The following is a 14438-nucleotide window of genomic DNA, read 5'->3' on the forward strand; positions in this document are numbered from 1 at the left end:
CTCACGCGGACAGGGATACGGATGAGAAGAGCCGGAATTGAAGTGGATCGAAAATGCATTTTTTCGAAAAGCTTAGCGGGTCGCAGGTCAGAGTCGTCGGCCTTCGATGGATTTCTTTTCCTCTACAAGAATAGATAGATCATGACCGCCGATTTTTCCGTGTCGGTCAGAGTCGGCGAAACCCTTTTACGTGGCAGTACGGCTAGGCGTTAAACTTATAATCATTGACATCACACCTCTTACGGCGCAGGTGCTAAACGAATTATATGGCTTGACGCCATACAACACGAAGGGCCGAGCTGTGCAGGAGATCGAATCCCGATCGTCCTAATATCCCTATTAGAAGGCGAGCGGAGTGCTAATCAAGGATCAGCCCGAAATTAACAGGAATGCGATAATCGAGGGCGCTACGCCGGGGGCAATTAAGGTTCGACTCAATCTTCAGCTCGATCATCATTCCCGACGAGCCGTCTGCTTTCGCCCTTGGGTTTCAAAGAATCCGTATATTTCAGCGACTGTGACCGAATCTCAAGCGCATTATTTACGACGAAACGCCGACGCGGGCTGTTAGAATTCACACATCGCTGGTGGCGGTCCGGGCCAGCGGCTTGGGTGTCCTCCCCTAACTCAGCTCACTCCACTCCCCTATTCTGTTCACACTCTTGCCGACAAAGCGCCGCAAAGGAGCATCGCGGGGTGAAAGGGAAACCACAGATCATGCACATAATGGCATTCTTTGTGAAGCCATCCGAAGTCAAGCGGTCCCTGGGCATCCTTTGCCTTTGCCTTGTCATCCAGGAGGTGCGCGTGGCCGCCCGCACAACACTCCTGATTGGCTGCTTCGTCCTGCGGCCTGAAGTCAGGGCACTTTCCTCTGGAATCCGCCAACTGGCACACCGCGTTTTTGGGGGCGGCCTGCGATCACACATTATTAATTCGTTTTTAACCGCTCCGAAGGAGTGATATATTTGTACACATTACTCTTCAACCAACTGTCCGAGCTGTTCGCCCGATCCTCCCCTGCCAAGTAGCCGCCTTAATTAATCTTCTCCCGCTCAGACCGCTCTGGGATTTCAGCTTGGAGTCAGTTGGAGGCCCTGATGCCCCAAGCCACCAAGACGACTAGCCGCCAAGCCGCCCCTTTGTGGTAACATTTGCTGTGTAAACAGTTGCGGTTGAGTTTTAATTTAGTTTTCTTGTTTCACCGCTTCACCAGCAGCTGTTGTTGTTGCCCACGGCGACTTTCAGCTAAGCTGACATATGGGCGTTAGTGGTTAGTGGTTATTTTTCAGCTATATTTATTGGGAGCGCTTTGGGAATCATTAGCCCCGTATTTAGAGGGCTCTTCGTTACCCCTAATACACGACGGTTATGAAAAATTGTTCTCGACCAGAGAGACTTTCGGGGAGTAACTTGTATCAATACGAGAAAGCCCCATTGGAATTGCCAGTCACGGACAGCCCCCTTTGAAGGAAGAAAATTGAATTCCACAGCATTTTAAAGCCATTACTCAAGTCGATTCCTTTGGCCGCAGTCAGCCGTTTCCGTTCGCCTGCCGGTTCGCAAATGAATTTTCCATCACGAGCTGATACCCGCAATGTACAGTTCGACAGCCAGGCAAATACATTGCCTTCGGGCCTTCCAACCGCGGCTGGCTTACAAAAAATATTAAAAAATTCCCACAAAAATGCCAAAGTCAACGAGTGAAAAGTATTTCGCCAGCTGAGTCGGCGGGACTATTTATTTTCAACAGATAATGCACATATATCGAAAAGTTGGTCCAGGTCGGCGCGGAAGCGACTGGAGTTGAGCTGTGAGTAGGATGGACAGGGACAGGGAAGTCGGGGAAGTTAAGCAGGGCTGAACACTTGCCATTTGAATGTTCAATGGATACAGATTCATCATTCCCGCTGACACACAATCCACATCGGTATCTGCATCTGAGGCGGTGCCGGCTTCGACGACTTTGCCAATCGCACAGTAGCAGTTTCAGTTGTCAAACGATTTGAGCGATTGCCTCGCGGCGAAGCCACACACAGAGCGTGGCGGCCAACCAGACAATGGACCCACAATTATTGCCAAATGGCACACATTCAGCGTCGCACCCACGCCAAAAGTATCTCACAGATACACACATGCCCGCCCGGCGAGTATCTCGACAATCGTCCGATCCAACAGCAGTGGCAACAACTTTGTCTACATTGTTCACGTCCACAGCCTTGCCTTGGATATGATGCCGCATAATTCAATGCTCGCACACGCGGCGTATACGCAACATGGCCAAAACCTCTTTGATTTCGACCGCCAGCTCGTAGCTCGGCACTCTCAGAAAATTAAGCAAAAGTCATGCACTCGGAAATGGAGTTTACTTTTCCTTCGTCTCTTCCTTTTTGCCCGTGCGAAAATGTTTTTGTCAGCTTCCCACTCGGCCACACATATTAGTGGTCGTTCCCAGTCTCTTTTTCTCATGAATATTAATTTTGGAAGTTGTTTGGGAGCTGCGGATGGAGATGGGGTTCTTTCTAATTAGTGTAGGCAAACAGCGGCTGTTGGACTGTTGCAGTAATTGAATCACAGCTGCCAAATGAACTTTTAACGAAGCGTGTCCCCGAGTTGATATTGAACCATTATGCCCGAGCAGTCGAGAGCTCTTCAAGTGCCAATACAACTGTCTTTAAGGCACTTGCCCTGCCAGCTGAAAGCAGCGTCATCGCAAGGAATCGAACTTGTTTGAAAAGGAAAATCCTGCCGCAGACTGAGCCAGACACGTGTGCCCGACCCGAGTCCCCCACTTACAAGGCCACTGATTTGGCGAGGGCGTCTTATAGCCAGATAGGAATGCAAGTTAAATGCGCTCCACGGCTGTCTGTCCCAGTTCAAGGTGGAACGGGGATGGGTTCGAGCGTCATCTGGAGGGCTTAGTAACTTTTTGCATTCTGTTTTCCTCTCCCGTTCATTGGAGGCAAGAAAAGTGTTGGCTTTCCTACGGGCTTCATAATGGAAATCTATTTTTGTGTCGCACAGAAATACGGTTTCCGGAAAACATTTTATTTGAGGCGGCGTTGGAAATCGTGTTTGCAAAATAATGGCGATATGCGCAATCAGGCCGGGCCTAGGGCCTCCCACCCACCTAAAGCCTTAGATCCCTGCCCCAGGCGCATAACTCCAAATCAAGCGCATATAAAATAAACAATCATAATGGAGGGCAGCCTAAGCCCACTTGGGGTTTTCCAGAGTCAAAAGTCCGTCAGGGAAAAGTACAAAACCGAGTTCAATTCGGTTTTCTATGGGCGGAGCTAAGTGAAATTGCAGCCATGCTATGGAAACTCGCTGGGTTCTCTCTCTCGTTTCTGGTTTCACGGCACTGCTCTCGCACACAGGCCAGGGCGGGCAGCTGCTCCGTTCCAACCACCACCAGAGCTCTCCGGCGATCGCCGCCTCTCGCTCTGCCGGCCTGCACTTCCACCCTCGCCGCACTGCCTCTCCGCCGGCGAAAACCAGTTTCTTGGCTCCGAGAATCTCACGGATTCGTTTTAGTCTTGTGGCTGACCGTTTCAAAATCAGTTTCGAGCTGTCAAGCAAACGAGCAGCATCACCACTCCCTGCGCACTCGCCTCAGCAGAATCGACCTCTACTTACTCCGAGAGCATTCTAGCCCTGTGAACTTCGGTGGGCAAAGAAGATCTGAGAAGACCTAACCATACAGAAAGTGTTGACAATTCCACGGAACACCTCCCCAACGGATTACTGAACAAGATATGGCTGTTTCGGCACTCAACATGACACCCTACTTTGCTGGATATCCCTTCCAAGGTAAGCACCGATCGCGGATCGCAGATCATAGATAGTGGATCACAGGGCACAACGAGCATTACCAATTACCACAATTACGAGTACAAAACGCCCGACTCGGACATAGAAAAGCGCTGGCTCATCATTTGGGGCAGCGCTTTCGCCCGCTGTTTCCAAACGAGAGATCATTACCCGTTCGGCAGCATGATCAGCTTTTTGACTTATTGATTGTGATCGGCAACTCGGCCGCCAGACCCCAAGCCAGCGGCACCCGGCCCCAGCCCGGGTCCCAGTGCTTCCAGTGCGGACTTTGCAGACTTTTTGGCGCGACCAGGTCTGGCCAGCTCATGTCTCGTCTCACGGCTCTGGCTCGTCTCCTTCCCTCGCGGCTTCGTGGCGCTGGGCTTTGATCTTGAATCGGCTCAGTGTCTGCGCTGGGGCTCGGGGTCTTGTGTATCACGTAGCCGACAACGTCAGCGCCCCAAACAACAGACCCTGCACATGGACTGGGATTTTATTTCTCTTTTCGGCTGTTTGGGGCCGCCTTTCATACGAACACACTTGTATTAGCCGGCACAGCTGGGCGTCCGCAGCGCTTACGGATTATTAGTTTGATTTGATTGCATGGGCCAAGCGGGGATGCAGCTGCGTTCCCCGGCAAGATCGGAATTCTTCCACCGCCACCGATGCGTCGGCGAGAGTCTTTGCATTCTCTCGCAAAGACCTACGCAAATTGCCAATTTGCGCTTTGTTGTGTCTACAAATGGCCATCGAATCGATTGTGCCGATCTGCAACAAAAGATCGTGCGAATTGATCCCTGGCTTATCCTGCTTAGTCCATTTCGAGTGCAATGCAGTGAAGTGGTCACTGCTGGCTAACTAGATTACTTGCTTTCGCTCAATCGAGCACAGAAAAAAGTTAATTGAAAGGTCGTTTCCGAAAAAAGGCCACAAGAAAACTATTTTGTAATAGGATCAGACTTCCCTGAACTGACTTAAGGAACAAAAGGTGGCTTGCAAATTTACTTATTGTTCCCTCTTCTCTTTTGCTCATAGGACAAGGCCGCGTCAACCAACTTGGCGGCGTCTTCATCAACGGGCGTCCATTGCCCAACCACATCCGTCGCCAAATAGTGGAGATGGCGGCCGCTGGGGTCCGTCCCTGCGTCATCTCCCGCCAGCTGCGCGTCTCCCACGGCTGCGTCTCGAAGATTCTGAACCGCTTCCAGGAGACAGGCTCCATCCGCCCGGGAGTGATCGGCGGCAGCAAACCCCGCGTGGCCACGCCCGACATCGAGTCCAGGATCGAGGAACTGAAGCAGTCGCAGCCCGGCATCTTCAGCTGGGAGATCCGCGCCAAACTGATCGAGGCCGGAGTCTGTGACAAGCAGAATGCCCCGTCGGTGAGCTCCATTTCGCGCCTTCTGCGTGGGTCCTCCGGAGCGGGAACCTCCCACAGCATCGACGGCATCCTTGGCGGTGGAGCTGGTTCAGCAGGAAGCGAGGATGAGAGCGAGGACGACGCCGAGCCCAGTGTGCAACTGAAGAGGAAGCAGAGGCGATCGCGCACCACCTTCTCCAACGACCAGATCGACGCCCTGGAGCGCATCTTTGCCCGTACTCAGTATCCCGACGTCTACACCCGCGAGGAGCTGGCACAGAGCACCGGACTGACCGAGGCCCGCGTCCAAGTCTGGTTCTCCAACCGTCGCGCTCGTCTACGTAAGCAGCTGAACACCCAGCAGGTGCCCAGTTTCGCCCCCACTGCCGCTTCCTACGGCGCCACTGCCACCGCCAACTCCGCTCCTGCTCCCAGCATGGGAATGGGCCTATACGGTTCCCAGACCTGGCCGACTTCGGGAGCTACCTATGAGAACCATGCGGGATACGGTGGCTCAGTGGCGTCCATGTCCCCGGCCAGCAGCACCTCTGGCAGCAGCTCCGCCGCCCACAGCCCCGTGCAAACCCAAGCCCAGCAGCCCGGAGTCGGAAATGAGTTCATGAACTCCGCTTACGGCGTGGGATCGACCAGTGCTGCCTACCCATCCACTGCATCAGCCGCCTACTCCATGCCGACGACCGCTGCCACATCCGCGGAGCAGCTGCGATCCCAGTTTGCTTCCGCCGCTGCCTCCGGCTCACACCACCCCTCCTCCTGGGACAGCTACAACTTTGCTGGATCCTTCTTCCCACCCACTGCCGCCGCAGGCAACCACATTGGCGGCTACCATCATCAGGTCGACCAGAAGAGCTCAATGATGCCCAGTGCTCCCGCCTATCCCTACTTCGGTTTTTAAGGCAACACTGCGTTGTCCTTTTAAGTGTTTGACTATCTTACTCGTAATTTAACTAGCCTTAAGTCGACATCTGAAGACCCCAAGACTGTTTAAAATTATTTTAAATCGTATTTTAAGACGCATGTTTTTCGTAAATATAAGAGCGATAATCAAAACAATAAAAGTTGAAATTTAAAATAAAATAATCTGAATGGCTTTTCTTGAAGAAGTTGGTAAATACCTTTACATGGAAATAACTTTCCTTCTTCGAGTACTACCAAAGACATCGAAATAAAATAATGGGCTTTGGTGCTACCATCTATATTCATGAATGCTATAAAAGTTAAATAATGTTTTAAAATCGTGATCGGAAGATTGGAGAAGTTTGTTCGCAAATAGTTAGCCTTAGCTTGTTTCCGAAACGGGCCTAACATCTAAAAAGCACTATATCCAAAGTGCGCTCATGACATTTTTAGGTTTTAAAAAGATTTAAAGATAATAGTGTAAAATAATAAGCTAAGTTATACAACTCCATAAAGCATTTGGTACTTTGCAATACGTTTTTATTAGTGTTTCAAAGGGATATAGTCTTTTGTTCCTTCTCTGTAATAGCAGTTATTTAAACTACTATGTTCGTGTTAGTGGGATTTATCCAAAAATTCCAATATCCTGTTGAAATAAAATGTACATCCCATTATGAAAATCCACACAATAGGGAAAAGCCTCTCACACTCCATTTAACTTATAACATTGTCTCCAAGATCCCTGGACCACACACAGGCCTGTTTTGGTCAAGTTCCTGCGGCACCCTAACAGGTTGGCACAAGCAACTAATCCTTCAAAATAGTTCAGAAACTGTATCCTTAAATGACAAGCTGACAATGTACTAACATGTCGATCGCCCAATATCCCTTGTAGCTTAGATGGAGGTCGGTCCCTGGTTGAGGGCGCTCTCCTGACAACGAGCCGACTCATGATCTGACAATTAAACAATTAGAGACAAAAACGACAAACACGTACTGCGGATTCGATAATACGAAAATAATTTGGGATCTCCGCATTGTTCGGGGGACCCACACACATCGCAGCTAAATAGAGCAATTGACAAAGGAGATGCGCAAAATATGAGCAGAGGAATCCGGGGACCACCAACGTCACTGGCCCAGGACTTTTAAGATGCCGCCGGAATGTGGGCCTGGCCACAGATGAGAGGACCCGAAAGGGCAGCCAAGTGCACACGGGAGTGAACAAAGCCATTGACAAAGTGACAGCGAGGGAGGGCAGGACTCATACTTGTCTCAGTCCTCTCCCCACGCACTAGTTACGGCCGATCGGGATCTTGGGTGGTGCTGCTGGTACAGGCGTAGGTAGGACCATCCCGGAGCTCTGAGATCGGTGTCTTTCTTCAGGACCTTCCCGCTGCTCTCAATTATGTGTGCTCAGCGGGCGTCGCACTTACCACCTAGAATGAAAACGTTCTCTGGCCGTCGGAGTGCCCAAATGAAAACATCAATTAGCTCCTATCGCCGGACCTCGCCAGCCCGGCGAACTGGAGAGTCCTGCGACGACGACAGGTTCGGAGTCTCTGCGAGGGCGATAATGTGTGTCAACTGTGACAATCATAATTGATCGCACATCTCGTCCTGGGGCCTTCTTTCCTGCCCGAGGCAGCGGCCTGTTTCCACTTTGTCATTCCCATGCCATACAGTAGCCTGCGGCTTCGTTTGTCCTGACGTCCCTTATCCTGGGCTGGGTCCTGGGCTGGGTCCTGGGCCACCAACTTTGATATTCTTATACAAATTTAATTTGTGTGGCCGGAGAAGAGCTGAGATACAAGCCCGAGTGCGAGTTCCGCAGCGGCACTTTTGACCAGGCTGTTGAAAGGCCCTCCCGCAACAAAAAAGAAACCCGTGATTTATGCGTTTTCGATATACAAGCCCAGAAAGGACTTCCACTTGGATTCAGTAGTATGCGAATTTCGCTGCCTCTTTTTCTCAGCCCGGACTTCCTGTGTGGCCAATTTGGGTGAAGGTGTAGCTCCGGTAGCTGGATCAGGGTCACAGAATCATGTCCTTTGATCGATGATCATATGCCACCTTTGCAAAGGACAAGGTGCTGACTAGTTTCAAGCGGAATGATAATTAATTTAAATTTGAACATCACTTAGTAATCATATGTGACCATTTCCAATCCGCCGAAACCGAATTACTTGCATCCAATCGAAAATGCAACCGTTAATTGGCTCTGATCCGCAGCCGTCCATCTGCTGACGAATTAATATACAATTTTCAAGTGTTGACGGTTTGGAAATTTTCCGCTGATTTTTCACACACTCATTCGCCTGTCCCGAACCGCACGCCAAAAAATATTTATCGTATATTCATTAAAAATTATTAACGTATTAAACGGCGCGGCCGAGGAGCAACAACAGCGGTTCATGCTCATGTTCATGGGAGCGTTGATAAAACATAAAAACCAATCTGATAAGGAACGCTTTAAATTCCGTTACGTAACGCAAATTTAGAGCGTATCTCTGTCTGTTGTCTTTGGAGTGCGGTGCTGTAATAAGGGGTCTGATACTCCCAGCACTTGGATGCGGTTCGTCTTCCTCTGCGAGGGTTCTCGCGTGCCCTTTTCGTCCAAAATCGCCCCGGGGCAATTACGCATGCATTTTGATCGATTCGCGTAGAAAATTTGATAAGCCGTGTGTTTGAGTTACGCATGTGGGCTTTTAATTCTCGACACTGCGCGAGGTGCGAGCGCGTCTATATTAGGAAGGATTCTCCCGACAGGTGGGCCAGGATCAGCATCAGGAATGGGACTAGGACCGAGGCCTCGTTAGGTACTAATAATAATACTATGAGCGGACTCCTACAATGTCTTCATATGCCACTAAGAGCACTCTCATCGATCGGGTTGGAGGAGAGCCTCCGGCTACGATCGCTTCCACAAAGTCTGCAATCCACCATCGATGACGTCGATGGAGAAGCCGCAGCCGCAGCCGCGACTAAATAACATTATAATTCAATAAGGAACCCCCCAGACCGGGAGGAGCCCCGAAGATCGGCTGAGTAATGGCAATGCAGCTGCGAGTAGATTTCGATGCCGATGCCGATGCCAACGCGGGCCAATTGGACCGGCGATGAAGCGGCAGCAGCCAGGCTGTCTGCACCGGCTATCCGAACAAATTGTTGTTATTGCCGCCGACGTTGGCCAGCAATTGCAGAAATCATCAGCGGGCTGCAACGTGTAATTTCCATCTCCATCTCCGGTGGTGGCAGCTTGGCCAGGACCGGTGGGGTGGGGGAGCGGGAGCCGTCGGCGATCTTCTTTGAGCTCGGCACTCGGCCGTTTTAAGCAAGCGTAAAAATATGCACAATCGGCAGCGGAGGGATTCGGAAATGTGGATCGCAGAAATGTGATTACGACAGAGTACATTGATTATTTATTGAGGCAGGCCTTTCGATGATCGTCGAAGGGCGATCGGTGATCATGGCCCGCTGCAATGGCTTGATCAGGTTGCACAAATTGAATGTTATTTTACAAAATGCGCACACGTAGTTAGTTTACGTGCGCTGTGCGACTGCGGCAGATGACCAAGTCCTTTTCAGGTGATCGGAGGGGTCGAGAGGAGATGGGGCAGGAGCTGGGAAGACAACGGGGCAGACTTGGCATAGCGCGCGAAGATTCTTTGATCATTTTACGCTCATTTGCCGGCACACACAGTCACTGACACCCGATGATCTTTAGCATATTTTACGCTCAACTTGTGATCAAACCGTAACTTTGGTGTCGTACCTGCTCCGCGCTGGCGGGATCGAGGAAGCGGCCACCAGGGCGGATGACTCATGGAACATTTGGCTGTACCATCCATCAGGTAACTAGGCATCCGACTGTGATGTATTTGCAAACTCGCAGTGCTTGGGAAAGTTGGGTAGGAGCTCGGCTTCGGCTTGGGAGATGGAGCCAAGGCTGGAGCTGGAGCTGGAGATACAGATGGAAATGGAAATGGTATGCAATGCTTCTTGTTGCCGTGGTGTCTGTGCCATTTCTGTACACTATTTTTCCTTGGCTTATATTTTATTATTTTTATCTTTATTGCCATTGTTATTGTGCGCTGGCAACGTTATTTTCTGTTATTTCCTAGCCTGCACAGCTTTGTGCTTCGCTTTGATCTTTTGCCGACCCGCCAACTGGCATTTGTAATTGTAATTGTGGCCGTATTGTGCTCTCACCGAGTCCGGCTCGAATACTTTTGAGTAGATTCGTTTACTGTTTTCTTCGCCTGCTTTTCTATCGGAAAAAGCGAGACAAGCGCTTGTTATTAAGGCAATTGTTGGTCATTTCGACTCTCTACAAAGGCACTGGTAAGGCGAAGCTTTCTCGCCCTAAAACCCTAAACTAATAAGTCAATTTATTTAGAAAGGTCCCTAAAAGCCAATGTATTACCTTGAGTTTTGCACGGGCAACAGCAATTCCTAGTGTAATTTACTTGTCCGTGAACCCCGCAATTCCGCTCACCCATTTGGACACCCCCAAGGACACCACCAAACACGGAACATGCATGACTCTGTGAACGAGTGGAAAAACTAATTTCCACGGCTAGCAGAGCTCAGCTACCCCCCGCCCTCCCTGCATATGCAGTCTATACAAACAACCCAATCATTTAAATGAATTATACTTCGCGCCATTGAATGCGATTCCCAGGCAGGGGAAGGGCGAATGGGAACAATACGCGAAAGGATGCAGCAGTCGCTATCGGAAAACTGGAAAAGCATCCAGACCCGGGAGCAGACCAGGGAGCAGACCAGGGAACTGGGATGCGCTCAGCAGCACCACCACCGCTGCCATCTCTACTCCCGGCTGATAGGCGCGCAAATTGGCGTGAAGCGTGCAGAAATCTCGGGAAAAGGACAAAGGGGGAGCATTATTTTTCAACAGATCTAAAACGAAACATTTTTTGACACTTTTTTGCTGCCATTCTCGCTCCGGCAGCTGTCCTGCCCTGATCCTGGCCATCTAAAGCGACGGTGCCGAGGGGAGTTATAGGCAGGCCGTGCGTCGAAGTGTCAGGAAAGGACGAGGTGACGGGAGCGGACTGCAGCTTGCTTAGCGGAAAGATGGATTATTTTCACGGTTATTTCGAAATGCTCGGTGGATGTTTGCTTTTGGCGGTTATAAACGCTTGGTGTGACCGAGCCCAGGCCAAAGTTGCCCAGAGCGCAGCGTCCCTTCCTGTGGAGGGTTGAACCCTCCATACATGTTTTTCCCTCGGCGGCAGCCATTATGAATTGCAACAATCCTCGCCAAAAGTCTAGGAATCGTCGGCCATTTCTACCCTGATGAACCATTATTTTATTTTTACTTGGGCATCATTAAAAAATGCCAAGTACTATGTGCGACGTCCAAGTTTCGTTCTGTGTGGCAAGCCTAAAATAAGTAGTACGTGGCAACTAAAACTGTTTAATAAAAATGGTTCCGTTTCTGTGATATATTTATTGACTAAGTTCTTCGTCTGGCTGATCCTCCTCACTAATAAGGAAACCAGTAATTACGATTTGCCACACATTTCAAAGCTAACTGGACACCCGAACTATGCTTATCCTTTGCGGATTGGGTGGCTGATCATTGATAATTTGACAAGAAGTGCAGCATGCGACATGATCTGCACAGTTAATAATAAGGCACAAGGTAATTCCCCATGACCGAGTTGAATTTGTTCCGCCCAAGGAGGTGACACGGAATAGTCCTTGGGGGTGGACCGTCCATTTGCTGCTTTTTCCTTAGCTGATTCGCACCCAAGATTGCGCAGTGCTGCAAGCCTAAGCTGAAAATCCAATAAAAACTAATAAATATTGCCAAACCGTGCCCAGTGCTTTGTGAGTGTAAGGATCAAAGGAAGATTTGGATCTGCGCAGGTTGCCTCACCCCGCAGAGGGAACTGTGGGCAGCGGAAGGTGCAAGAAATTGTGTCAGTGGCAGGGCAAATCCCTTCTGGCCCAACATGACATGACTTTTGGCCGTGTAGGCGTTTACTCGTCTTAGCACCCTCTCGGGAAACTAATCCGTATTCAACTGGGTCCAAGCAGCCGAACGGGATCAGTGCCGGTGTCCGTCGGCTCTCAGGTTGTCTGAATCTGTCTGATGAGTTCATCTCCTCACCCTCCCCCGCCTCTTGAACTTGGTCGCCTTTAAATTCTGAGGCTTTTGTCGCCGCCTCGGCAGAGACTCTGCGGCCTGCGGTCTCCTGCGAGGATGTGTAACAAGTGCACAAGGATAATCCGCTGCACACGCGCAACTCAAGCCGCATCCTTTCTCGAGGCCCTCGGCCGCTTCCATCCCTACTCTTCCCACACGCTTGGCCAAATAAATAAATTGTAATCTGCTATTGTGTTTGATTTCAATCAAACTGCAGCCACGCCCACCCTGCCTTCGGGACAGTCTTGATTCCTTGACTCGCTCTGCATTCATGTGACCTCATCTCTGCTGTCCGTCGGATTCGGGTGCGTAGTTCCAACCTAATCTTGGCCTGCGGCTGAGCCAACTCAACGTTTGACAACATGCCGTTTTCTTGTCTTTTTTCGCCGCTTGTTTTGTCCGCTGATCGCGCTGATCTATATAAGCGGATATTCGGATATACTCGTTCTGACTTCGGCAGAATTCCAGAGTACCCGGCAGGAAGGGGCTTAGGCAGGTCTTGAAAATATTTTGGTGGATTTCGATTTTGCGACAATTTATGGATTAACTTTGTGATCAGCTTGGGCTACTTAGCCACTTGTGAATGAGCTAGTCAACAGTCGGACTTCTCAGGAAATTTTTTCGCTTCCTCGGTCAGCTTCTAATTTGAGTTCCCTGCAATCAATGAATTCAATGTAATGTAAAAACATAACAAAGTGCATAAGATTAATCGCTTGGCGGTCTGATTTACAAGATCAAGATCGCAAAGATCGTGGACGAGGCTGTGGAGAATCGAAAAGGCTAAGCTGAATTGCCGTTAGTCTTCGCTTTGTAGTTGAGCCGACAAATCAGCGCAATACTCGCCCATTTATATTTATATCAGCGAGCAATCGACATGATCGCTATCGCCATCAACAGGCCCATCGCAGCTAAACGGCACCGGGAAAGGTTGCCCCAAGAGATCACTGGCCTATGAATCACTCGCACCAACAAGTCGGACCAAATAACATATTCATGAGCCAAGGACTGGTACGAAGCCTCCCCAAGGCTAACACAGCCAGCCTTCCACGCTGGCTTGTCCGTGGTTTACGTCTACGACGATCCCCACCAAGGGGCAGTGGTTGGGTGACCGTAAGAAGGTCGGAGGGGGATCCCCGAGTTAAGCGCGTGGCGATACAGAAACGGAGTTCAAGTGATGCTATTCACCTTTATAAGCGAAAACCTTCAGCAAAAATGGTTTTAAAGACCAAAAGGAACATTAATTTAGTTAAATTAATATAGTTACATTTATACATAGAAAGCGGGCTTTCAATTCGCTCATAGTTTTCACTTCGGGTTCCGTGCCGAGAGCTGGCGGACAGTCAGACAGGATCGGCTCAAATGAAAGACCAGCGCATCGAATCGCCATTTTGTGGGTATATCCTAGTGGGGATCTCCTTGTCACGTGATCCGCAATCAGTGCCGAAACCAATTACAAAACGAATATTTGGCAATAAGACGCTACCATATATTTCGCTTTTCCGACGCAGGGCAACTTCCCTAATCCTCGGGCGTCGCTTGTTCTGTGATTGGATTTGACTTCACACATAGTAGGAGGGTAGGGGAGAACGGTTTTATTGTTTCCCCAATTAGTTCCGATTGGGAGAGCGAAACCTGGCAGGATATATGGAGGAGCATATGGAGGATCGTCAATAGCTATAGCTGCAATGATTTCCATTGCTTCGTGTTACTCATTTACAGCAGATTAGCGACGGCCCTGGTGATCGCATTGTGGACTGGCGATCACCGATCTGAAGAAGGAGGACGAGGCCACATCTGCTGCCTGGGCGATTGGATTCGCCTCAATGGCATCGCCTCCTACTTGCCACATTAGCACGGCGCATTGTTTTTGTCGTGCGCCCATTTATTTATGGCCTGGAGACTGACCAGAAAAAATTATAAGGGGCGGGAACTATAACTGATTTTGATCGTCTATAGATTGCAAAAGGCTTTATAAAAGCTTACGTTTCCAAGACATTTATAAGTAATATTAATATTAATTATAATAGTCAATATATGTAATTATAATTACACGATTGCAAGGACGCACAGTCCTTCTTGTTGCTTGCTTCCACCCTCGGGAACCGCCAGGGCTGCCTATTTCATTTAACATGACTGTATTTTACCTTCCAAATATACAAATATTGTACTTAT

General features: G+C 49.6%; 1 protein-coding gene across 1 annotated transcript; it reads left to right on the plus strand.

Annotated features, from left to right (window-relative positions):
• Positions 1-3583: 3583 nt before the first annotated feature.
• On the plus strand, positions 3584-6274 carry LOC108022162 (protein gooseberry). The gene is made up of 2 exons (XM_017091006.3): positions 3584-3813; positions 4849-6274. The coding sequence occupies exons 1-2, from the start codon at positions 3759-3761 to the stop codon at positions 6087-6089; spliced, it is 1296 nt and encodes a 431-aa protein (XP_016946495.1). The 5' UTR covers positions 3584-3758; the 3' UTR covers positions 6090-6274.
• Positions 6275-14438: the final 8164 nt, after the last annotated feature.

This window comes from Drosophila biarmipes, chromosome 2R (assembly GCF_025231255.1).
Source record: "Drosophila biarmipes strain raj3 chromosome 2R, RU_DBia_V1.1, whole genome shotgun sequence".
Taxonomy (NCBI): Eukaryota; Metazoa; Arthropoda; class Insecta; order Diptera; family Drosophilidae; genus Drosophila; species Drosophila biarmipes.

Bases quoted from the DNA above. Each gene is read 5' to 3' on its own strand.
- LOC108022162 (XM_017091006.3), top strand. From the start codon at position 3,759: ATGGCTGTTTCGGCACTCAACATGACACCCTACTTTGCTGGATATCCC. The intron at 3,814-4,848 runs GTAAGCACCGAT...TTTTGCTCATAG, and splicing joins TGCTGGATATCCCTTCCAAG to GACAAGGCCGCGTCAACCAA.